The sequence below is a fragment of the Theropithecus gelada genome, chromosome 4 (genome assembly GCF_003255815.1).
Source record: "Theropithecus gelada isolate Dixy chromosome 4, Tgel_1.0, whole genome shotgun sequence".
In the NCBI taxonomy this organism is placed as follows: Eukaryota; Metazoa; Chordata; class Mammalia; order Primates; family Cercopithecidae; genus Theropithecus; species Theropithecus gelada.
This window is the reverse complement of record NC_037671.1, coordinates 155,642,321-155,669,178: the sequence shown is the minus strand read 5'-3', so window position 1 is coordinate 155,669,178 and position 26,858 is coordinate 155,642,321. Positions and strand designations below refer to the sequence as shown.

Here is a 26,858-nt window from a genome sequence, read left to right as displayed (position 1 = left end):
TTTATAGCAATAGTTCTGTCTCTCTAATAGGTCCCTTATCCCTTTAAAAATAAATAAACAAGTGATATAGTGGGTTATAAAGGTAACTAGGGTGAGCAGCATTGGATTACTTGTTCATCCTCCCTATATAGATAATATGAACTAACAAATAGTCCCTTTGGAATGTATTTATACTTACTTGAATATAAAGTATAGTATTTTCTAGACCATCTGACACTTAAGAAACATAAACCTATGAGGGTAAGGACTTACTTGCACTCTGCTGCTCTAAATCTGCTTGTTTTTGTTATTCCTTCTTCAGATACTTCTTCTTCCTTGTTCCCTTTCCCCCTCCCTCTCCTCTCTCTTCCTCCTCCCCCTCCACCCCGCCTCTCCTGCCTTTTCCCCTTCTCCTTTTAAATGATGAATATATTTGAGAAGCATCACTCCATTATTTCTCAAGTAGAGTTAGGTGGCTGCTGAATCATTTCTATATTTGTTTCCCCACCCCCCCCACGTTTGATGCGTTAATGGCATCAAATAGTGCAGTATTAAAAGACCTTCTCTTTTAATAGCTATAGACCCTTTGGGGAGGTGAACGTACAAGCACTTGATTGTGGGTATCAGCAGGATGCTCTACATATCCTCTACCCACAAGCAGATGAAAACTAGTTTTGTCAGATGTAGAAAATGGCCAGATTAGAACTGTCTATACATTGCCGGTATGTTTAAAGTTCAATGGTTATTTGTTGCAAAGTTTTGTTGTTTTCTCAAAGCTCAAGTGAAAGCCTCCCTCCATCCTCTCGCTACCATTTTTGAAGCTTAGAAATCCATTCCTTCCCATTTTGTGAATCTTGGGTCCTTAAAAAATGGGTTGAGCTCTCTTGGTAGAAATCAAAGACCCTCATATTGCTTGTGATCTCAGCAGAGAATGGGAGCTACTCAGCTGGCAGCAGCACCTACCCTGTTCCCTGCTCAGGGGTTTTATTAACAGTAAGGTCCCAGTTTCCTCAAGGTTTTAAGGAAACATCTGAACCCAAGAATTAGCATGAACCCCTTGCTTGAAGTTGTTTGTGTGTTTGTAAGGTTGTGTATCTGCTTTGCTTTGCTGGCTGTAGAATTCTGATTAAGGGCCAATGTTTTAAGTAGCATGATGTTATATGGTTGGCAGTTCAGCCTACTGATAGAGATAGCACGTTAAAATGTACTTCCTTTTTTAAACTTTGGGAAAAAAAAGAATGGGTTTATGTAACACAGCTCCTTACCTAAACCAGTACTGATCCTCTATTGATGATGGTTTTCTGCTTCGTTGCATGTTAAATGATGCATGCTTTTTCTCATGAAGCTGTCACAATAACGAATACTTTTATCAACCCAGATGGAGCATGCCAACATGGTAATTGTGTCAAAACCACATGCTTGTCTAATGGGCGGGCTGTTCACAGCAGTGTTCTTTTTGGTTGATGATAAGTAGAAAGATCATTACTTAATGTATTATATAACTATACTAATGATGGATTTTGGGTAATTATAATTAAATATTAGTCAATGAGCATTGCCAGAATTTAGGAAACCTTAGTTCCAGTTTTGGCTTGCCCATCTGACTTTACCATCTCAGGCAAATCTCCTGGTCTTTCTGATCCTCAGTTTTGTTGTTGATAAAATAAAGTGAGGATATTAGGCTAGATGACTAAACAATACTCATTTAGTAAGTACTTATTAGGTACCTATTATGTGCCAGTCTAGATGCTGGAAACATAGCAGTATATAAAAGAAAGATCCCAGCCCTCATGGAGCTTTCGTTTTAGAGGGAATGTCAGCATTCCACTGCAAGAGTTTTCATTTTCATGGGTGATAGAGTTTAAAGGCTTATCCACATCTGAAAGAAACTCAGGGTTATAGGCATGATAATTAGGGTGAGTGAATGTACTGTAATCATGTTTTCTTGATGGTGGTAATTTGTTCAAGAAACCATTTTATCAACAAAGAAGGCAGTGTTTTGTTTTGAGCTCTGTTGAACTGTTGAAACTGTTTCAAGAATATGTTGAGTAATGATCCAATTAGTCTTTTCCATTGTTTTCTGTCTTGTAACTTCTATTTGGATGGGTGACAATGATCGTCACTTTTGAGGCTCTTAACCCTTGTAGGTGTTGTGAATACAGTGGTGATTGAGGATGACTTTGTGAGGCTTAACCATATGGTTTTGTCGGTGCTCTTCATGTCTGTATTTGTACTTTGTCTTCAGTTTCTGTTGACCGGCTCAGTTATGATTACATGGTCAAGCAATAACGTTCAAATAGGATTTTCTTTGTGATTTAAATTCATCTATAAATTTCTTACTTTTAAGAGAGAGTATTCTGAATAAATCTGAGAACACGTTTTTGTTATTTTATAGTCATTTTCACTAACTGGCAGGAGCCTTCTTTGAGTACTAGGCCAAGGACTCTGTGGTTGAGCAGGTCATTCACACATAATGGAACTGTGATTGCATTTGAAGTGTGTTTGAGGGAAGGTATACACAGCTGGGTGGTTCTCCATTAGTGGCCTTGGATAAGTGACTTCTGTTTATTATTTGTAAAATAGGGATAATACATACTTTGTAGAATATTTTGAGAAACAGATTATGGGTACTGTGTCAGACAGTAAACAGTGAGTAGTGACCCTTATGATTAAAATATAAACAACTATTAATGCTTTTAACGTAATAGTGGAAACTCAAATTTTATATTTCACTGCTTCTAAAATATTTTGGCCAAAAAGCAGCCTTAGCTGATTGGTTCCCAGACTGTTTCTCACAGCCAAAGTAATTAGAGAGCTGCCAATTTACCTTGGTTAGCTTAGACAATTATGGGGCATTTTGGTTTTAATTTTACCAGGACATTTATTCAGCTCTTAGAATGTAGCTAGAGAGTATATACTAGTAATATACTTTGGTTATTTCATGATTAAAGTAAATAATACTGTCCACTTAAATGGTACATGGGAAATGGTACGTTAAAGAAGGAAAAAAGGTTTTCTGTGCAATATGGAGCTGGTTTACCTGTCCTCGGGTCTTGTTGGAAGATATACTTTTGAATTTCAAATACCTGAGAATGAGAAGCAGCATAGAATATGTAGTTAGGATAGTTAACTATTCCCTCTTACATAGCATTGCTGTCAAGGATATTACTGTCCCCTGATCTCCCTGCCTCGCTATGTATTTCTCCTGGCCCTCATGCGTTTTCTTCTGCCTGACCTTACATGTTGATGGTGATAAGAGCTCTTTTAAGGATCCTCTAAGTTTAAGCTACCCTTTTTCTCTAGGTGATGTATCTCCTGCTATCACCCATATGTTGACAACGTCCAAACCCTATCTCTAGTGTGTATCTAGTCTCCAATCAAAACCTGCTTGTCTCGGGGTCATCTAGACATCTCCACAACTTCTCAATCACAGTGAATTCAAAATTGAATTATATATGTCAGCCACTTTTACAGGTGTTCCCCATTTCCATGAATGTTTCTACCATCGCCCTAGTCTTCCATGACCTGGGCATTTTCCTTGACTCTTTCCTCTCTTTGACTTTCTATATTCAGCCTGGATATCAAGTCATATCCACTCTACTTCTTTACCTTTAGATTAATATCTTGTCCTTTACCCTACTGTTTTCTGCCATAGTAGAGACCATCGTCTTCTCAGGTCTGGATCAACCAGAGATCGGATCAACCCAATCTCCTGGATGTCTTTCTGCTTCAGTTTTTTCTTTCATCCTGTACTTTACAGCCAAGTTGGGCTAAGTGAAATGAGAATCTTATTACATTTCTCCTCTACTTCAAGCACTTATGTAACTTCTCATTGCTTTTCAAATAACCCCCGCATTGCCTTTAAAATAACACAAAATCTTTTATGTTTTGGCTTCTGCCTTCCTTTCTTACTTCATTATTACCAGTTCAGCTTCCGCCCGTCCTATCTTCACTCATAAGCCCCCACTTCACTTGTACAGAGGATTATTGTTCTGTGCCTGTGGTTTCCTTTTTTATGAGGAATGTTCTCATGTTTCCACACAACTCCCTATGCCTGACACATACCTTCCATTCTGGCTATTTTGTCTGAATAATGAGTACCCATTTAAAAAAATAAACTCAGATGTCAACTTCTGCAGAAACGCCTGCCTGGTGACCCTTTTCTTCTCCTAACCTGGTGGGTTAAGTCCTTTGCTGCTTGTTGTTGTTGTCGTTGTTGTTGTTGTTGTTGTTGTTGTTTTGAAACAGGATCTCGCTCTGTTGTCTAGGCTGGAGTGCAGTGACACAATCTTGGCTCACTGCAACCTCTGCCTCCCGGGTTCAAGCAATTCTCCTGCCTCAGCCTCCCAAGTAGCTGGGATTACAGAGACGTGCCACCACGCTCGGCTAATTTTTGTATTTTTAGTAGAAATGGGATTTTGCCATGTTCAAGCCAGGATGGTCTCGAACTCCTGACCTCAAGTGGTCCACCCTCCTCAGCCTCCCAAAGTGCTGGGATTATAGGCATGAGCCACTGCACCTGGCCTAGTCCTGTGCTTTTTGTGCAACATGCTATTGACTTATCTATGCTTATTTGTAGCCCTCACTCCCTTAGCTCCTCAAAGGTTGTCTTTATTCATGTGCCTATGGCTTACCACATCATAGAAGCCATTAAATATAGGCAAATTGACTTGACTATTTTTGTGGTTGCATATTAGATGTGAAAAACATTTTTAAGTTATTTTTATTGAGAAAATTTACATATCACAAAATTCACCCTTTTAAAGTGGCTGGTTTTGGATATATTCATAAGGTTGCCGGGGGTGAGGGGGAATGCAGAGTGACTACTAATGGGCACAGGATTTCTTTCTGGAGTGATGAAAATGCTCTAGAATTAGTGATGATGGTTGCACAACCTTGTGAGTATACTCAAAATCACTAACTGTATACTTTAAGAGGGTGAAATTTATGGTACATGAATTATGTCTTAATAAAGCTTTAAAACAAGTGTACTTTTTTTTGACTTATTCAAGTTTGTACCACTTAAAAAGTTAAGAAAAAAATTTTTAAGAGATGGGGTCTCACTCTGTTTCTCAGGCTGGCCTCAGACTCTGGGCTCAAGCATGTTTCTTGTCTCAGACTCCCAAGTAGCTGGGACTACTAGAATACACCATGTCCGTCTCTAAAGTTTTATCACCTTTGAAGATAGCTGGGACACTGCTCGTTGTCCAGGGTGCCAGGACTCTGGGCACTTATTATTGGCAAGGGAGGGGAGAGTGAATGTGATCAGCTGTCTCTGCAGGCCCTGCCTGTTGTCCTTTATGTCATCATGCTGCAACACTTTAAAAGTCCCTCTTTGCTTATGTAAAATTTAGTTATTTTCAGAATTAATTTAAATTTTGTTCTAATTTAGTTATGATAAGAGCAATCGTCGGATGCATTTTTTCCACCTCATAATGTCTTCATTTGGTATGGATTATGGCCCTTAGATATTTTTCTTATATATACAAAGAAAAGTGTGATTACGGTTGGGTGGGATGGAGGTTTGGGGTTTTGATTAGAATTTGAGTACCTTTTCCAGAAGATTTAACTTTTGCATTGGAACATTGATGGTGAATTACGGGATTTAATATTGGAACACAGAATAATATGTTTTTGTTCCAGATTTTACCTTCTTGCTGTTACACACCATACTCTTAAAATTGGTTTTTCTAATACTTTGATAGATTTTGGGTTTAATGTATGAAATTGTAGTGAAATGTGTCTCATTGCTTACTAGCACTGTTGATAATGTTTTCATGTTACAGAATAAAGAATACCAAGTACAGATAAAAGTACTTTTTCTTAAAAAAATTGGATTTTAAAAATCAATTATTGTTTATAACAAGTTGAAAGCAAATAAAATCAATCCCTGTTTCTTGAGTTCTTGATGATTTTATAACTATATAGAACTTAGAACACACAGAGTTCTATTGTGATGCTAGTTTTGGGTCTGTGATTCTGATAGAGAATTCTAAAAGTTAGAGCAACAGTCTCCATTTTGTCTTAGGCTTTTCAATCTTCTTTCTTGATGTGCTTTCTCCCAGTTATCTGTTACTCCCCTTCCCATCTTTCCTTATCATGCCCCTTGCAACCAAACTGAATTTGAGAGAACTTATAAAATGACATTTTGTGATTTTTGTTTTGATTACAGCATAAGCTGTGACCATGACTACTGAAGTAGGCTCTGCGTCTGAAGTGAAGAAGGACTCTGGCCAGTTAGGAACAGATGCAACCAAGGAAAAGCCTAAAGAAGTAGCAGAAAATCAGCAGAATCAGTCATCCGATCTAGAGGAGGAAAAAGGTTCCCAGCCAGCTCCTGCAGCTGAAAGCCAAAGTAGTCTACGCCGCCAGAAGAGAGAGAAGGAAACATCTGAGAGCAGGGGTATTTCTCGGTTCTTACCGCCATGGCTTAAGAAGCAAAAGTCATATACCTTAGTAGTGGCCAAAGATGGAGGAGATAAAAAAGAACCCACCCAAGCTGTTGTTGAAGAACAGGTCTTAGATAAAGAGGAACCCCTTCCGGAAGAACAGAGACAGGATAAGGGTGATGCTGAAGAAATGGCTCAGAAGAAACAACAAGAGATTAAGGTTGAAGTCAAGGAAGAAAAACCCTCAGTGAGCAAAGTGGAGACGCAGGTATGTTTGGGAATAATTGCCTGGAAATGAAAACCTGATAGCGTAACCACATAACAAAAAGGGTTTGTTTTGGATCATTTCCAGATTTCTTGTACTGAGATACTGCTTTGGCTTAATGTATACGGAATGGGTCTTAGATTGGTCTACCATAGCCTTTCCCTGTTACTCCTTGAAAAAAAACTCCACTATATATGCACATTGCTAAAAAATTCATGTCTGTAACCTGTTAAGGTGAGATAGATACTCTGAGTCCTGCCATCTGTTTTTTAAACAGAATGCTCTTTTATGCCTCTTTTAAGTTTTCACCGGACAGTAAATAGTAGATTTGTGTGTGCGCATTTTGGTTGCCTAACAAAGCCTAGATTTTGCCATGGTATAAGATTTTAATTGGAAATGTTATTATTTGAGATGATACTTAAATTGTAGTTGCTGGGATGTAGTTTCTTTGATTCATTTAATGCTAAATAACCAACTTGGCAAAATGAGAATTTTGACCTTGAGAAGAGGATGAGGGGAAATATACTTTCTATTGGAATTTTCAAGTCTTTAAAAATCTGAGAGTTACAGTGTTTAAAGGAACGATCCTAATTCTTATGAAACATTTTCCTTTTAATATGTTGTCATCTGCAAGTTGGTTGACTATAGTATCAATTTAATTTTTTTTCCTCAACAGCCTACTGAATTAGTAAGTAAGGAGAGAGAAGAGAAGGTAAAGGAAACACAGGAAGACAAATTTGAAGGAGAAGCAGCAAAGAGGGAGACCAAGGAAGTGCAGACCAATGAACTGAAAGCAGAGAAGGCATCTCAAAAAGTCACCAAGAAGACCAAAACTGTCCAGTGTAAAGTGACCCTCTTAGATGGCACCGAATACAGCTGTGACCTGGAGGTGAGATAAGGAGCTGAGTGAGAGCTAGCTTAATGTGTGGATTGTGACATGGCATGATGAATAGATTTTTGTGTTTTACTAAGTTCCTATAAGCCAGTTTATTACAGTTTTGTACTAAAAAAAAATACATTGAAGTGGGTCATCATTTCTGTCACAAACAATATTTCATGACCTTAGGATAAGCAGGGATGCTATTCTGCCAGTCTGCACTAGTCATGTTTACTGGTTGGTGTGTATTCTGAATGGGTGTTAAATATTTGGAATATTGCTTTTGGCTAGAAGATGTTTTTCTTGAGGGAAAATGATAGCACTAGGCTGACATTTCGGAATAAAGAAGTTTCAGCAGTAAACTTAGCCCCAAGTGTTTTATCCTGAGACAGATACTGGCTTAACATCTAATTAATTTAGTTTCATTTAATTAAAAACCACCTGTGATTTGCAAAACATACAATTAGTGCTGTTGCTGACAGAAGTCAGTTTAATCTTTTAATGCATCTAGTAACTTATAATTTTATATCCATCAGAAGAGTTTGTTGCTTTCCACAAATTATTTACGTAACATATACTGATAGCTAATGTTTACTGAAGAACTGTGTGAAGTGCTTTGAACGGATTATCTTGTTTAATGGATTATCTTGTTTTGTTGATTAAGAATCAATAAAGGTAGATATTATCATTGCTATTTTCAGTGTTACATGTTACAATGGGGAACTTAAGGCTTAGAGAAGTTAAATTCCTTGCCCAAAGTTTCACAGCTGGTTAGAGGTTGAACAAGGATTCCACCCCCTGAAGTTTGGTTCTAGAGCTCACGAACCTCACCACAGAACTAACTATGCTGTTTGGTCTGGTCCATGTGGGACCTATCTTGCCTGTTTCTTTTGTGTCCTCATCTATTAAATATTAGACACATTTTCCCCTAATTCGTTGCATTCTTATTAAAAAGAGAAGTTACACTGCAATAAAAATGAAAGTATTCAGCTTCGTAAAGACACTTAGGTCTATCTAGTTGAACAGTAGTTTATTATATATTTGAATGTGTATTATATTGCAAAGTGCTGAGGGTACTAATATGAATAATTCTTGATTCTTGCTCTTTGTATTAGTTACCTATACTTTTATTTTACTCATTTTAGTTATAATTTTTCTGATTTCAATTGTTTAAAGAAAAGTAGTAGCAAAAGAGGATTAAAAATCCTTATCTTAGTTTTTGCTGTTGTAACAAAATACCTTCAACTGGGTAATTTAAAAACAACATGAATTTATTGCCCACAGCTCTGGAGGCTGGGAAGTCCCAGATCAGTACACCAGAAAATTTGGTGTCTGGTGAGGAGCTTGCTTTCTGCTTCCAGGATGGCCCCTCCTTTCTGGATCTTTACATGGTGGATAGGGCAAGTGCTGTGTCCTCACCTGACGGAAGGACAAGGCAGCTCCCTTCAGCCTCAGTTACAAGAGCACTACTCCCATTCATGAAGGCAGAGTGATTAAGTCACTTCCTAAAGACACCACCTCTTAATGCCACCACCATAGGGATTAGGTTTCAGCGTGAATTGTGGAGGAATGCATTGAGACCATGGCAGTCCTTAAAGCTTTCTTTTCTTCTGCTCTTTTTAACATTTCCCTTTGTCCTTTCCTGAGACTCCCTCTCTATGCCAGGGAGAGAGGAGAAGTCTTAGGGATAGGAGTGAGAGACCATAAAGAAAGGGACAGAATGGTTTTCTGAACTTGACTCAATTACATTATATTTGATTTGCATGTCCCTTGTCTTTCCTACCTATCCTGGAAATTAGGGGATGTAGATTTTTGAGAACCAACTTGATGTTATGTAACCTTGAGTCATTTACTCAACCTCTGTAGACCTCAGTTTCTTCATCTATAGAATATAAGATTGCTTAGATCATCTAGAATGCCTTTTCATTTCTAAAGTTCTTTATGTCACTAAACCACAAGACTCACCAACATACTTTATGGTTTAAATCTATCTTTGTTCTCTTTTTTAAAAAATCATAAAATGTTTAAAAAACTACAAAAATATAAAAATAATAGAGGAGACAGTTGTGTATCCAGCACAAAAATTTCAATCAGTTGTTACCATTTTGCCATTTGTTTTAGATTTTTTTTTTTTTTTTGAGATGGAGTCTCACTCTTTCGCCAGGCAGGAGTGCAGTGGTGCGATCTCAGCTCACTGCAGCCTCTGACTTTCTCATTCAAGCGATTCTCCTGCCTCAGCCTCCCAAGTAGCTGGGATTACAGGCATGAGCCACTACACCCAGCTAGTTTTTGTATTTTTAGTCGAGACAGGGTTCCACCATGTTGGCCAGGATGGTCTCTTTATCTCCTGACCTCGTGATCCGCCTGCCTTGGCCTCCCAAGTGCTGGAATTACAGTGTTTTAGATCTTTAACAAAATAGAACATTAAAGACATTGCCAAAGTCTCATTCTCATCTTTTCCTTCTTGTCCTGCATGTATCTTTTTGTGATATATAAATCTATTCATTTAAATTGTTGTATCGTATTTCTTTGACTAAACTAGTTTATTCCCCTCCTAAGTCACAGTTTCTTTGCATACTGTAAGAAATAGTTCTTCAGTGAACATTTTAAGACATGTTTCCTTGTGTAAGAGTTTCTTGAGGGTAGATACCTAGTGGTGGAATTGTTAGATTGATGGAATCCAGTTTTACTTCTTCAGTTTCCCCAGATATTGCCAAAGTAATAAATGAAATTGATAAAATTTACAATTTACATTTCAACCAGCAACCATTAAGTTTGATTTTGCCATATTGTCATCAGTGATTCTTGTTATCAGACTTATTAATTTGGACCAATCAAATGTATGTGAAATAGCTTGTCAGTATTTTAACTTGCATTTGTTTGATCACTGTCAGCTTTCACTAGGTTATGTTGCAGTAACCAAAAAACCTCAAATCTTCATGACTTTTAATAAAAATGGTTTATTTCTTGCTCATGTTACATGTGCTTGGTGGGTTTGTTACGGCTTTTTTCCATATCATCTTTATTTCTGATCAAGACTGAAAGAATAGCCTCTACGTGGGACATGCTGGTTTCATGATAAAGGGAAAAGAAAACACAGCAAAACCACACTACAGTTCTTGAATCTTCTGCTTGGAAGTGGTATATATTACTTTAACTCACATTTCATTGGCCAATTAAGTCTCATGGCCAAGGCTGATAACAATAAGTGGGCAAGTATGATCCTCTCATGGGAAGGATACTCAAAACCATGAAAACAGTACTACAGCTCATATTAGCCTGGTGCAAAAGTAATTGCAGTTTTTGCCATTAAAATTAATGAGGCTGGGCACGGTGGGTCATGCCTGTAATCCTAGCACTCTGGGAGGCTGAGGCAGGCAGATCACGTGAGGTCAGGGGTTCGAGACCAGCCTGACAAACATGGTGAAACCCCATCTTTACCAAAAATACAATTAGCCGGGCGTAGCGGTGGGTGCCTATAATCTGAGCTACTCAGGAGGCTGAGGCAGGAGAATCACTTGAACCCAGGAGGCAGAGGTTGCAGTGAGCTGAGGTTGTGCCACTGCACTTCAGCCTGGGCAACAGAGTGAGACTCTTGTTTTTTTTTTTTTTTTAAAAAAAAAAAAAAGAGGCTGAGCATCTTGAGCACCCCTTTTTTTTTTTTTTTAAGACGATTGCTCTGTCACCCAGGCTGGAGTACAGCGGTGTGATCTCGGCTTACTGCAACCTCCACCTTCTGGGTTCAAGCAATTTTCCTGCCTCAGCCTCCCAAGTAGCTGGGATTACAGACGCATGCCACCATGCCCATCTAATTTTGTATTTTTGGTAGAGACGGGGTTTCACCATGTTGGCCATGCTGGTCTCGAACTCCTCACCATCTTTTTATGTTTTATTTAGGTTTATATGATCACTCTGAAAGTTTTAAAAATAAATATTATTTCTCAGATTAAGGACTTTCTCCCCTCATTCCAAGACTTACTCATGAGTAGGTGGTGAATTTTATCAAATGTATTTTTTGCATCAACTAAGAGGATCATCTATTTTTCTAACCCGCTAATGTTGTAAAAACTACATTATTTTCTACTGTTAAACCATCTGAATTTCTAGTGTAAACTTGGTAGTGATGATTCTGCATTCATTTGTATTATTTTTGTTTAGGACTTTTGCATATATTACCTTTAATTTTCTTTTATCAAATTGTCTTCATCAGATTTTGTTATCTGGGTTGTATTCTATCCTCATAAAGTTGCTTCCCTTTTACCATTACCTAGAAAAGCTTGGATAAATTACTGATGGTCTGTCTTTTGGTGATCTAGTAGAACTTGCCTTTAGAACTGTCTTGGATGATAGGTAGCCTTTTTGGGAGAAGAGTGGAAGTGGAAAGTTGTTTTTGTTTTTTTAAATCATTGATTCAAATTTTTAAATTTTTTTCCCGAGTTAGTTACAGCAATTAATATTTTTGGTGGAGATTGTCCATTTTATCTAATTTGAAAAATTTATTGGCATGAAAGTTTTCATAGTATTCTTACTTTGTGCATTTGATTTTTATTTCTTATTTCTAGTGTTGTTTGCATTTTAAAAATTATTCTTACTATAGATTTGCTATTATATGTTTTTTCCTAAAGGAAACAACTTGGTTTTATCATTTCTATTGTATCTTTTCTATTTGGTAACATTTCATCTCGTTTTGCTCTTTTTCTTTGGGGTAACTGTTCTTTTTCTAATTTCTTGAGTTTAACACTTAAAACATTGCTTTCGGGGCTCTAATTTTCCCTTGAAGTACCTCTGATTGATTGTACAAATTTGAAATACAGTTGACCCTTGGACAAGGTGAGAGTTAGGGGTACCAGCTTTCTGCACAGTTGAAATTTTGCATATAACACTCGACTGCCCCCACATGTAACTACTAATAATCAGTTTCCTGTTGCCTGGAGCCTTTCCAATAACTTAAACAGTCAATACAATTTTGTGTGTTATATATATTATATACTGTATTCTTACAATAAGGTAGAGAAAAGATGTTCTTAAAAAATTACAAGAAGGAAAAAAATATATTTACTATTCATTTAAGTGGAAGTAGATTAGCATTAAGGTCTCCATTTTAATTGTCTTCATATTGCCTGAGGAAGAGGAGGAGGAAGAGGGGGGATTGGTCTTGCTGTCTGTTTCTTGGTGGAAGAAAATTGAGGTGTAAGTGGATCCGTGCAGTTCAGACCTGTGTTGTTCAAGAGTCAACTATATAGTGCTTTCATTACCATTCAGTTTTAATTTTCTCATTGTATCTCATTTGGCCCTTCCCTTTCCTGTCCCTTCCCTGTCCCTTCCTTTCCCTTCCATGTCCCTTTTTCTTCTTTTTTCTTTCTTCTTCTTTTCTTTTTTCGACAGGGTCTCTCTCTGTTGCCCAGGCTGGAGTGCAGTGGCAGTCCCTCTTCTTGCCTCAGCCTCCAGAGTATCTGGGGCTACAGGTATATGCCACCGTGCCCAGCTTATCTTTAAATTCCTTTTGTAGAGATGGGGTCTTGCTTTGTTGCTCAGGTAGGTCTCAATTACTGGGCTCAAGCGATTCTTCCTCCTTGACCTCCCAAGGTGCTGGGATTATAGGCATGAGCCACTGTGTCTGGCCCCATTATGTATCATTTTTGACCACTGGATTTTTTACAGGTGTGATTTAAAATTTCCAAAATGTGTGTGCATTTGTGTTTGTGTATGCATGTCTTGTGGGAAGAGAGAATGTTTTTGTTTGTTCATATTTCCAGTTTTATGTTACATCGTGGTCAGAATGTGGTCTAAGTAGAGATTCTTAAATTTATTAAGACTTTGAAATATATAGTCAATTTTTATATGGGTTCTTTTTGAATTTGGAAAGCATGGTCTTCCTATTGTTGATACCAGTTTCTAGGTCTGTCATCTTGGTCAGACAATTATGTGGGTCATGTTATCTATCTCTATTAATTATTTAACTGCTTAGTTTATCAGTTAATAAGAGAGGTGTGTTCAAACCTTTCCTTGTAATTGTTGATTTGGTAATTTCTCTTGGTATTCCTGTAAGTTTATGCTTTATAAAATTTGAGGCTAGATTATTAGATGCACACATGTGCAGAATTATATATTCTTGGATAACCTTTTTTTTTTTTTACCATCATGTAATACGTTGAAATTTATTTTATTTGATATTTATGTTATTGTACTAGCTTTATTTTGGTTAGAATTTGTCAGGACTCTCTTCTGCCTTTTTTTTTTTTTTTTTTTTTTTGCGTTTAAACGTTGTATCCTTATATCTTTGAGGTGACTTTTTAATCACATTTGAGAATTTTGTCTTTTAGCTGGTAAATTTAAACCATTTATTTTATAGTACTACTGAGATTAGTGACTCTATTTTGCCATCTAATTTTGGATTGTCTGTTTTTCTTTGTTTACTTGAATTTTCTTTTTTCCCTTTTACTGCTGCTCTTTTAGAAATTAAGTATATTACAGACACACTTGAGTTAATAAAGTCTAATGCTAATCACTATACCTACTCCCCTCTTTCCCCATCTTATTTAGTATGCATTTCGTAGATCTCAGATCTCGTTTTGGAATGATGCAAAAACAACAATTTCTTACCTGTGTAACTAGTCCTTCTATGATCTACTACCTGTAGGGAATCAACTTATTGTATTGCCTGAAGCAGAGTTGAGGTAGTATCCAAAGCAAAAAGCAGCAGTTTAGTCTTCTAATTCACCAATATTTAAATTGGTTGGGAAAGCATAGAAGTCTTTATTTTTATGACTGTGTTAATTTATCATTAGAATATCTTTTCATTTAATAGATGATTACTTAATATTGCCATTATAAAAATGAACTTTGGAGGACAAGACATGATGAAATAAGCTTAAAAACAGCATTTGTGTTGAGAAATCCTTTCTTTTTCTTTTGAGTTCATAGCAAAATGGAGTTTGAATAGATTTTAGTGATGCTATCCCACAGCAGATCTTAGGTACCAGCAGTTCACTTGAATTCTAAGCTGTGACTTTACATCTCAACACAGGCCATAATTCATCAATATCCTAATAGCTATTATAACAGTGCAGAAGTTATAGATTATATTCGCCATTTTAATGAATTTTCCTTTTATACAAGTTTTCCTCTTATTTTGGTTTTCCCGTTGCTTGCTTAGTATCATTAGTTTGGGTCTGTTACTCATCAGACCTGCTCTTATTTCCTCCTCAGGAGTGGAGCCCAGAGTACAGCCATCACGGGGTTGAGCAGGCTCCTGTTTCCCAGTTCCAGTATTGACCTTAGGCAGATTGGATGATATGCTGATACTGCTTATCTGTGGTTCTGTATCTCTACACCGGAAATCACTGTCTGAGGACTATTTGGGGAAGTAGTTGTGGGAAACTGTAGCTATTAATGAACTTTTGAGCACTCAAAGAAGGAGAATAGAATATGGGAAAGAAATACTTGTATTTGGTTTGAGAGAATAGATTGTTTCCATCTGTTTACTCTCAGCAAAGATTGTATTTCTTCATGGCTCTTCAGAGGACTGTAGTTATTGTTTGTTCTTTTTCTTTCTATATGTACATTTGTCTAATTGTCAATTAAACCTTGATACAACATGCCCACTGAAGAAGACCTAATTGTCTTCACTTAGGGTGCTTAAAACAATGGAGAGAAGTCACTCAAAGCATGGGCTGTGCAGGAAGTTGTGAGGTGATAGCTTGGCTTGCAGGGATCTTATAGAGTAGGGTGAGGTTCTAAAAGGCCTCAAATGCCAGGATGAGAAGATTAAAACTTATCCATAGAGCAAAAAGGAGCTGCTGAGTAATGGACCAGAGGTTGTAAAGTCATTGGTATACAGGACCTAGCAAAGTCAAGGGCACTGTTTAGATTTTGGATCATTGTAGCTAGCTACATGACTCGTAATTTAAGGGAGGGTCTTCTTTATTCACTGCATTGCTTATGATGCACATCAGTGGTCTTTATAGATAATTTTTTTTGTGATGCGATTAGAACATTGGGTATGTTAGACACTTTCCTGTGCATGTTACCTTTGGTCAACAAAAGTACCCCCTTTAAACCATTTAATGTGAATACTGCTGTATTGATGGAATAATTTTTTTAAAATCAAAAAACATAATTCGTGGGGGCATTTTGGTTTGACATCCGAACATCATCTCTGCTTCCTAGATTACTCACTATATATAGATGTAATTAATATATTCTGTATAATCTATATTACTATGTTGTTATATATTTATATGTATTTTATATGAATATCTCCATATATCTGTTCATATCCTTTCTTTCTCCCCTTATCCTCTACTTTTCGTGGCTTCCTGTTTCCACATTCTTTTTCCTGTGGGCTATCAGCCTATTCTTTCTCTCCTGAACTTCAGGAGAGAAACTGAAAAAAGACAACTGCCCAAGGAACCAATACAGCTCTGTTTTTGAAAACAAATTGCCATCTTTGAAATTTGTGTTCTTTTAAGGAAAGAGGGCATTTGCTAATATTAAGTGGATAAAAAATTTTTATGCCACACAGAATTTTCTGGATTCCCCAAAGCTGGAAATAGTAAGTGAGCATAAACATTGGGTAATAGTGCATTTTTAGAGGATGATTATATTTAAGTTAAACAAAATACTATGGAAATGGCCCAACTTTAATGTTATTTTTGGCTTATGTAACAATAGGTTTATTGTTAAGCCATGCATTAATTTTGACCTGAGGCCTAGGCTCTCTTTGTGCATTTGTTCCAAATCTTTGTGGTAGGTACTGTTTCATTGTTGTCACTGAAAATTACAATTTACATTCTATACTAATTTATCATCTATTGATAGTAAACTGAGATCTCAAATATTTTTTGAAAAAACTGAAGATTTTTTAATGAAGAAACTTATAATTTGGTTTTTTTTGAAATGTTAATTTTTATCTCATTGAGATATTTAAATGGTATGTGCCAACCTTCTTTGGTTCCAGAGTTAAATTTTAAAGAATTTTAGGGTGTCTCTTGGATTCTGCATGTTACAGGAACTTGACTCTAGCACTCTTTATGATATTGCTGCTAAGGTCATTTACATACTCAGTGTGTTAAAACAGCAAAGCTCTTTCCTCTAAGCAGGGGGAAAAAGACAATAAGGTTTAGTTGAAGCCATGGATATAAAGTCAGGCGATCTATGTTTACTTTTCTTTTTACTCTTTGGGTATCTTGGGGGAGTCACTTCCTCTCTTCTATTCTCAGATTGCAAAGAGAGTGAAAATATTTACTTCCTCCATTTTTAGAATTGAGCTGGTTTTACTACAACTGATAAGTCTGTGTATGTGTTTTAAAGTTTGCAGATAAGTGTGAAAGTTCCTGCAAGACTTTGGAAGCTTGAGTGAATGTGCATTCTGAGTTAGAGTTGCTCACATTTTCCTCTGGCATCTGAAAGTTGTTCCCACGTGTTGATTTTGTCTGAGAATCGAGGGCATTGTTTCTGCCCACACAGGAATGTCAGTACCATTTTTCTTAGTTATGAATAAGGCTAACAGAATGTAGGCTCTCTTCATCAGTGTTCTGATGATAAAAGTATTTCTCAGAAAGCAGAATGTGTCAAGGTCTTTTTGCCTTTTTTTGTGTTGAGTTCCAGTCTCAGAAATCCAATTTGCTATCATTACTTTGAGTGTGTTTTATTTGCTTACTTGTTTGTTGTTGTTTCTTTTCACCCTCCAAGGTTGTGTTTCAGACCTATAGTACTGACGCTTACTAAGCTTACTAAACAGTTTCAACTATCTATATATTTGTAGAGGATCTGGAAGTTATGATACTCTATAAGATTCCATAAAATAGTGGCAGATTTATATGTCATTTTGGGAACTGGGAATAATTTAACAGGCATGTATTATGTGCAATTTAAAATTCCAGTGACATTGGTCAAGGTGGAATGTCTTTATCCTTTTAGCTTAAAACAGGATTTAGGGTGATAATTCTATTCAAAATTTAATTTGTATTTACTAAATGGGAAAAGACTGCCGTGCCATGTAAGTGATAGAATATTTTGGTCCAGCTTGAGGAGCGCAAAGAGCTCACAGCAGCAGAGCCTGGCCTCGTAATCAAGTCACTCCTTAGCTGGACCTCGGCCCCCCTCCCCGCTCCCCTTTCCACACTTGGTCACATATAACCTCAGGCTGTCTTTTGACCTCTCTTACCACTTGATTTTCTGAGTCTTCCGTTGTGTCAAGTTGGTTCTCTAATCAGACACATGCTGAGTTGCCTGGCCTTCCTTCCAGTTTCTGACCCTACCAACTCCACATTTTACTTTCCCCATCACATGATTCCTGCCTATCTTTTCATTTCCAGTTCAAATCCGGCTCTCAGAATGTTCTTTTCTTCCTTGGAACTTGTTTGCACCATTAGTTTGGCAATTAATCATGCACTGCCTTGTGAAAGACTCTCTTGTATTGCTCTGTTGAACAACTGCTAAACTCTTGTATTGTTTGATTTTTCTTATGCTGATGTTGTTTCTTCACCTGGTTTATTATTAGTTTCTCCAGAAAAATAACTTTCTTCTTTCTCCCCACAGAGTCTTAACGGAGGATTTTGCCCAAAATACTTCTCATAGAAAGTAATTTTTGACTTATTTCCCTGTACTTTCTTATACATTTATAAAGTTTTTATCTTTCTATCCAAGATAAATGATGGCATTTGCTTATTTGTGTTCCTAAGTCTTCTCTCCATCCCCTCTCATTAGAAACAAAGATTTGGGCATTTGTGTGTGTGTGTGTGTGTGTGTGTGTACACATATATATATAATCCACCTACCCTCATCATTGCGACTGCTGTCCACTATTGCTCTGCTTTTCAGATGCTTGGAAACAGCAGACCAACTTGTTATGGAAATACTTCAAGGGCTTATTGTAAATGAAAACTGCTACATTTCTACAAAAGGTTGTGAAACTCTAGGCGTGAGAGCCATGTAGAAGTTACTGTGGTGTGACCCCTGGCCCTTTAGGGTTCACATTCACAGCCCTGAGGGAATTGCAGGCTCCTGGGAGATCTGTTCTTTCACTTCTGTTGGAGCTGCTGTCAGACCAGGTTGCTTGCTGGCTAGGCATAGGCTGGGCTTGAAGAGACTATAATTCTTATTCTCTGCCCCTTGTTTTCTAATAATGCCTCCTCTTCTCTTGAGGAAACTAAAGAATGATAGACCATTTTATTTCTCACATTCGAGGAATTCTCCCACATGCCTTTTTCTTCTCTGTCTTCTCCACGTTTGGTTTCAAAACCAGGGGATTACTTTGTTTGTCCCTACATCACTGGTATTTTAAAAGCATTAAACTTGAAAGTAACTTGTAACTGTAAGCAGCCATCCTGACATACTTTTGAAGATACCATCCACCTCTTGCTGGATAGGCATGCTACACACTGGCAGCCACGCCAACTCCTTGGTGATTTACCACTTAGTAAGTTTTCACTCTTTTCAGAGGGTGGTAGTAGAACAGGAACTAGATCTTTAAATTATTTTTCTATTTTGGAATGAAAATTACTTCAGGGTCGAATAGGGTTAGAAATGGTGGGTAAAATTATTTTCAGAATAAAATTTGTATTTTAAAATCAATTTGGACACATTTTTGTTACTTTAAAATATGTACTGAAGCTAGTTAGAATGGCGATCATTAAAAAGTCAGGAAACAACAGATGCTGGAGAGGAGTTGGAGAAATAGGAACGCTTTTTACACTGTTGGTGGGAGCATAAATTAGTTCAACCATTGTAGAAGACAGTGTGGCGTTTCCTTAAGGATCTAGAACCAGAAATACCATTTGACCCAGCAATCCCGTTACTGGGTATATACCCAAAGGGTTATAAATCATTCTACATAAAGACGCATGCACATTTATGTTTACTGCAGCACTATTCACAATAGCAAAGACTTGAAACCAATCTAAATGCCCATCAATGATGGACTGGATAAAGAAAATGTGGCACATAGACACCATGGAATACTATGCAGCCATAAAAAAGGATGAGTTTGTGTCCTTTGCAGGAACATGGATGAAACTGGAAACCATCATTCTCAGCGAAACAGGAACAGAAAACCAGCCACCACATGTTCTCACGCATACGTGGGAGTTGAGCATTGAGAACACATGGGCACAGGGAGGGGAACATCACACACCAGGGCCTGTCAGGGGTTGGAGGCTAGGGGAAGAATAGCATTAGGAGAAATACCTAATGTAGATGACAGGTTGATGGGTGTAGCCAACCACCATGGCACATGTCTACCTATGTAACAAACCTGCACGTTCTGCACATGTATCCCAGAACTTCAAGCATAATTTTAAAAAAATATGTAGGCAGTGAAATTTTAAAAATCTTTGCCAGAGTTCATCAAATGAAGGGATATAATCTAATTGCTCTCTCATGCAACAACATTTATCAGTATCTTTTGTTAAACCCACTGTGTTTAGAATCATTCTGTCATCATCACTGTTTTATTTCTAGTCTTTGATTTCTCTTCTGTTGCCTTCTATTCTTCTGAACAAATTAAAGATGATGTTACTGACATAGTTTTTGTTTTTCAGCTGTCAGGAAATTTTACCGATTATTTGCTTTCCTCTTCCTACCTCCACCTTCCCAGCTTTCAGGCATGATATATGGGGGACAGGGATTTGGGAATACTGTCTCCACCCATGAATGTTGTTTAATTTATCGCACAAAAGCTGGAGTTAGGTTCATTCTTTTCATCCATTGCTCAGCAGAAGCGCATGCTCTGTGGCCACGTGGAAAAGTGGACAGAAGTTATCATTAGTATTTATAGCACTATAACATAATATGCCAGCATTTGGAGCTTAAAGGGATTAAATGTGGTATAACATAATAAAATATAGTCTATAAAAATCCCTGGATTATTCAGAAAAATAATTTTATGATGCAAGGTAGTTAAATGATTAAAGCACTGATAAATGATCTGTCAGTTTGCTATTTAAATTTTTATTTAATTATGTTCTGCAATGGAGTTATACATTAACTCTGAACTGTGTTAGAAAAATTATGATTAGGAGTATTAATTTATCTTTTATTTTGTTTTGACTCTTGTATTCTGGAGAGTCACCTGAAGACAAAAGCTCCATTCTGTCTAGTAATCAAGCTACATCTCGTAAGTGTACTTCATTTGCAGAATATGCCATTTTAACCTGTTTTGACATTAAGCCTGATTTTGTGCATCAGTCTAGTTATTTGCACGAGGGGAAACTTAATCTGAGTGTTACCACCCTCTACTTGTTGTATTCATTGACATCTCCTTCCAGATTTCTATCAGCAACAATTTCAAGTGAATCAAATAGGACTGCTCTCATAAGCTATTCTTCTGTAGCACAGAAAGCCTGTATGAATCAAATGTCAAAATTCATTCTAGGCAAATAGTTTACAGAGAATGTGCTAGCCTACAGAAGTTTGCTGCTCATGGTTTTTGATTAAGTTTTCATGGAAATATGGTGCTTAGCAACTTTTATGAAAGATATTTTTAAAAATTTGGTGTTTGCCTCTGGCTAGAAGTTTGATACCAGCCTCTTCATTATCTAACAGTTAGAGTCAGTTCTCCATCTTTTAAAAGAGATTATAATTCTTTACAGACTTAAGCCAAGTCTTGCTGTTTAAGGTGAGTAATAGAAAAAGTTGGACAAAAATCCTGGGTTTTCATTTTTAAAAAATTAATGACAAGGTTGCTAGTCTCCCTTAGTGATGATATATAATTTTTAAGAAAAATGAGAAGTTAAGGAAGTCATATTTTTACACTATTTTACAAATTTCCTCTCAAAATAGTATTTATTTAAATATATCCTGTGAGTTCAGAAATAATTTTTATCCCCAGACATTGATTTGGTTCCTACTTGGGCTGAGAAGATAAAAAGAAAAGTATGAGGTGTTATTTTTCCTTTTAGTTACAAATTTTACTTTCAGAGCTAAGCTTTACATATAAAACAGTAATAGCAGGTGTATATACACACACAGTTATATCCACACACATAAACATATGAGTAAAATTGATAAAGTATTTTTTATAGTAAAGTAATATAATATAGTAAAGTAATATAAAAGCACAGAAGTGCCAAGTTACTATAGACTGGAGTTGGTAGGCATGTCTTCATTGAGCAGAAACTTTTGGATTTCAAAGAATAATACATTTAGGGCTGAGTGCGCTGACACATGCCTGTAATCCCAGCACTTTGGGAGGTCGTGGCGGGCAGATCACACTTGAGGTCAGGAATTTGAGACTAGGCTGGCCAGTGTGATGAAACCTCATCTCTACTAAAAATACAAAAAGTAACTGAGCATGGTGAGGGGGGCACCTGTAGTCTCAGCTACTAGGGAGGCTGAGGCACGAGAATTGCTTGAACCCATGAGATAGAGGCTACAGTGAGCCGGGATCATGCCACTGCACTACAGCCTGGGTGACAGAGTGAGACTCCATCTCAAAAAAATATATATATACACACACATATATATTTTTATATATATATATAAATTAAATATATATAAAAATATATATATGGAAAACTCAGCTATACTTTACCTGTTACATTTTTCATTTGAAAATTGCTTACATAGTAGAATCTAAGCAAAAATTGGGGGTTACAAGAAAAGGTTTTAATATATCCTTGCATATCAAGGATGACATTAAAAAAAATGTACCATAAACATTTGTTCAGGGAAAACCACCTTCCTGACTTTACAGGGCCAGTGTTGCCATTTTTGATCCGGGCTTTCTTTGGCTTGGCATTAACTAGGAATCTTCCATCTTGCAAAACCAGTGTATTTATTGGGGTTTAAATAAATTAAGCTCTTTGCTTCTGCTAAATCATATGGAGAAGTGGGTTCCCACCCATGGGAAAGAAAGCATAAAATACAAATGCACTGATCCTGCCTCCTGTCCTTTTTCAGTCTGCTTATCCTAATTTTGCTGGTCTCAGGTTCCTTGTGTTGGGGGAAGAATCCATGTGTGCATCTGTACACAGTAACATGCACACTCTGCGTTGTCTTAGAACAAATTCTTTAGGGAGCAGAGCTAAATGTGCATGTTCATTCTACCATCTTTAATTGGAAGTCCACTTTCTACTTCTAAAAGTTAAACAATGAGCATGTTTTATCACATACTAAAATAAAGTGGACTCTTCCCCTGAATATAGCACATGTCAAAGTTACCATTAGGCTGTCTGGGTATCTTCTAAAAAGACTTTTGATTGTGGTAGCTTTAGTAGCATCTGTTTTGACATAGTTCTTTGTTTTCTTGCAGATGCTTCTCAGTAGTTTTCATTTTCTTGCTTTATTATTCCCTGCAGGTGTCTAGATAATCCATTTTATTTTGCATGTGTGTTTAATTGGGGAGTGGGTCCTAGGAGATGAAAGAGGATAGAAATGCTTTTCTCCTTAAAATATGTTATTTGGGGCCAGGCGTGTTGGCTTACACCTGTAATCCCAGCACTTTGGGAGGCTGAGGTGGGCAGGTCATGAGGTCAGGAGTTCGATACCAGCCTGGCCAACATGGAGAAACCACATCTCTACTAAAGATACAAAAAGTTAGCCAGGCGTTGTGGCGCACACCTCTAGTCCCAGTTACTCTGGAGGCTGAGGCAGGAGAATCACTTGAACCCTAGAGGCAAAGCGGCGATCACGCTATTGAACTCCAGCCTGGGCAACAGAGCGAGACTCAGTCTCAAAAAAAAAAAAAGTTATTTGGGTTTTTGGCAAATAATAGGTGCAATTCATTTGTTATTCACTTGGTTTCGGTCATTATTTATCATATATAGTTCTGTGGCTTTGTTCATTAAATATTTCTGGAGCAAGCAGTAGTGATACCATGAGGAATTTTTAGTCTCCTCTGACCCTTGGTTGGAGCCTGTGCAGTAAAGGGGAAAGGACTCGTTCCTGTGTTCCTGGTTGGATTTCACACTGATTTACTTTTCTATTTCTTGGTGCTTTTCTCCCTTAGACTTTCATGTTACTAGTTCCATAATGACATCCAGGTGTTCCTTTGTAGTATTATAATACCAAAAAAAAAAGTTCTATGCTTCCTGACTACTTTTTCTTCCTCTGGAAACAAAATCCCTACTTTTTCAAATCTAGCAGATAACCTAGAGAGGATCAGCAGTTTGAGTGAATGACTTTAGTGTGTGAATTACCTGTACTGCCTTCTAAGAGATATTTGCATTTTAAAAGAAGATACCTGTTTACTCTAAAGAATCTAGTGGTCGAATTCTAGTGGTAGAATTTCACTATTGAAGCCTAGAGAAGTAAAAAAATAAAGGCAGTTTGGGGTGGGAGGAAGGTCGAGGGCTGGATTTTTGGCATCTTTGGATCAGGTGGTCACACTACCAGTAGTACAGCCTTTTTGAAAGGCACGGTTCAGGGCCATGTTCACCCAAAGCTGCTTAACTTCCCTGCTTCTGAATTCCTAGGTTCTTTCTGATGCCTCACAATTTCCTCCTTACATAGTTGTAGCATTTTTTGTGTATGTGTGTTTTAAATCAAGCAAGACCTTAAAGATTCACCCAGCCAGGTCCCCCTCCTTCCACACTCCAGTGGTGAACAAAGACCTTGTTGTCACTTTGTCTTTTATTTTACTTTGTTAGTCATCTACCAGGAACGAAAAGCTTTTACTTGGAAAAAATGTCAAATTGAATAGAAACACTGTTGCCCCAAGTAGATCAATGTTTAAAAACTGAGATATCTCAAAATGAACTGGATTTTTCCCTAGATTGCCCAGAAGTTGCTTGTCATCAAATTCAAGAATCAGAAATTCAGATGGTGAAGTATAAGGCAACTACTGTTGTTAGGAAACTCATCGAGACCTCTCCTTAGTCACATCCTATTTCCCTCTGCTTTACAACCATAATAAAGTAAGCATTTAAGCGATTAAGATTATTCTGCATTGTAACTTGTCTTCTACTTTGGTTAGTTGTTGAAAGAATAAGCACTCCTGGCTAGTAAAGGTAAGAACAGTTTGAGTGGGTCTGGCTTGTGATAAGATGTAGGATCTCTAGTCGTCTTGTGTTTTTTCACCTGATGATTTCTTTCACAAAGGTAGACTCAGATATAGTTGTCATTGAAGATTGTCAGATAAATCTTATTTTATCAGGCTGTGTTAATCTTTTTTTTTTTTGAGATGGAGTCTCACTCTGTCACCCAGGCTGGAGGGCAGTGGCACAATCTCTGCTCACTGCAACCTCTGCTGTCTGGGTTCAAGCAGTTCTCCTGCCTCAGCCTCCCAAGTACCTGGGATTACAGGCGCCTGCCACTGCACCTGGCAATTTTTTGTAGTTTTCATAGAGATGGGGTTTCACCATCTTGGCCAGGGTGGTCTTGAACTCCTGACCTCGTGATCCACCCGCTTCAGACTCCCAAAGTGCTGGGATTACAGGCATGAGCCACTGCGCCTGGCCAATCATTTTTTTAAAAAAGAATTTTAAGTGAATAATTGAGCATTTGATTTATTATCCTGGCTTTTCTATCTGGGTCTTTGAAAGGGACAAAAGGAGCACATATACTCCATGGGATGTAGCCTGGCCAGATTGAAAACTGAAAATTGATGGATTTGGAGTATGCGGGCAGATAGTTGTATGCTGGGACAGGGATTCTCTTTGCTGACCGCCTCATGTTTAAGCTTTTAAAAATTTGTTGGTTAAGCTTTTAAAAAAATTTTAGGGTTTTTAGGGCAATGAAGTTACTCTGTATGATGCTATAATACATCGTGGATACATGTCATTGTACATTTGTCCAAACCTATAGAATGCAGACACTGAGAGTGAACCCTGACATAAACTGTGGACTTAGGGTGATAACGACATGTCGGTGGAGGTTCACCAGTTGTAACAACTGTACCCACTGTGTGGGGGATGTTGCTAATTTTCCCAATGGGGGGGTTATGCATGTGTGAAAGCAGGGGATATAGGGAAAACTTCTGTACTTTATGCTCCATTTTGCTGCAAACCTAAAACTGGTATAAATAAAAAGTTACAGATGCCCAGGATCCTCTTTTGTAGATTCTAATTCAGTGGATCTGATGCCGGCTGGAGCATCTGTGTAGCCAGAGTTAAGAACTGCTTTGAGAGACCTCATGTTAAGACTGTAGGAGGTCTTATTAAGTGTATGTTTGGGTTCATTTACTTCACAGCTGTTTGCTAACTCTAATTGGTAGCTGAATTTGGTTATGATTTGTTTGGAGCAATGCCTAGGACATGGTAAGGGCTTGACAAATATTAACTATAATTTTTATTGTTAAAATCCTGATTATATGTTTTTCTCAGGGTTTGACCAGCTTTCTTAAATTTCTGATGAAAATACTTAAGTTCTATGCCTTGGATAAATTCCTAGTATTCTTATATTTTATCACTATGTGGCTTAGAAGGGCCATAATGTAAACGGATGCCACTTATATATTCACAGTGACTTTATAATTTAAATAACTTGGTTAGACTGAAAAATTAAACCCTATTTAGTACTTTTACAAGTAAGAAAAACCTCACAAGATTTAAAAATAATATATTTTATCTTGTAATTTTGAATAAACCAATCCCTGGTGTCCAAGGACTTATCCTTTTGTTGGAGGGTCAGAAGGGAGACGTTGGCTATAATCAGTTGTGTTACAAAAATGTAGAATGTCAAAGGTGAACTTATTTCCCACTGAAATAAACTCTAAGAGTAGAAATATTTGTTTTTTGCAGTTGAGAAATTGCAAATTTAGCAGGCTAGTTACCAGCTGTTCACTTAGAGCAAGCGAAGATTTAGATCATTCTTCCTTATAAGCTAGAATACTATTCCATTAAACTTTTATTACCAAAGGAAGGCATTTATGGAATGCCTGCAGGGCTGTATTTTATGAATGACTGAGCAACTGACATATACTAGAACCGACAGAAGTGTTTGTTGTTTTGTTTAAGCAAAAAATACATTTTTTATATAAAATTTGTGGATATTTACATGTCATCAAATATGGTTTTCTTAACAAGCTTTAAGATCCATTGCTCGGGGGCTTTTTTGAGGTTTTCTGCATCTTCATTCCAGAGGTTGGCTTTGGGTTAGTTGTGGAGCTAGAACATAGGTGTGAGGAGTGGGAATTGGTTGCTGGAATAGCCTTCTGCATACCTGTTTGGATATGTGGAGATAGAAACCCTCCAAGTGGGCACACCCTCGTCTGCTAGCTCATTCCTGTGTCTTGAAAACTATTGAAAATTTCTGGGCTGCAGGAGATAAAAACTGCAACTGCCTAAGAAATAAATTTGTATGTAGTTATGAATGAGATATTAAAAGGTTAATATTGTTTAAAAACTAGCATTCATTTTCTTTGTTTAAAAAAAGGGGCCATATCATAGACTTCAACTTGTTGACAGTG

General features: G+C 37.3%; 1 protein-coding gene across 22 annotated transcripts in view; it reads left to right on the top strand.

Annotated features, from left to right (window-relative positions):
• EPB41L2 (erythrocyte membrane protein band 4.1 like 2) overlaps positions 1-26,858 on the top strand; it is a 226,920-nt gene that overhangs the window by 101,856 nt on the left and 98,206 nt on the right. For 21 of the 22 annotated variants that reach the window (XM_025381566.1, XM_025381564.1, XM_025381560.1 and 18 more), the window contains exons 2-3: positions 6,152-6,636; positions 7,310-7,522. The exons of the other annotated variant lie outside the window; for it this stretch is intronic. In XM_025381566.1, the coding sequence (XP_025237351.1) occupies positions 6,166-6,636; positions 7,310-7,522 (684 nt within the window). In that variant the 5' untranslated portion in view covers positions 6,152-6,165. The remainder of the gene's footprint in view (positions 1-6,151; positions 6,637-7,309; positions 7,523-26,858) is intronic. 22 annotated transcript variants of the gene reach the window in all.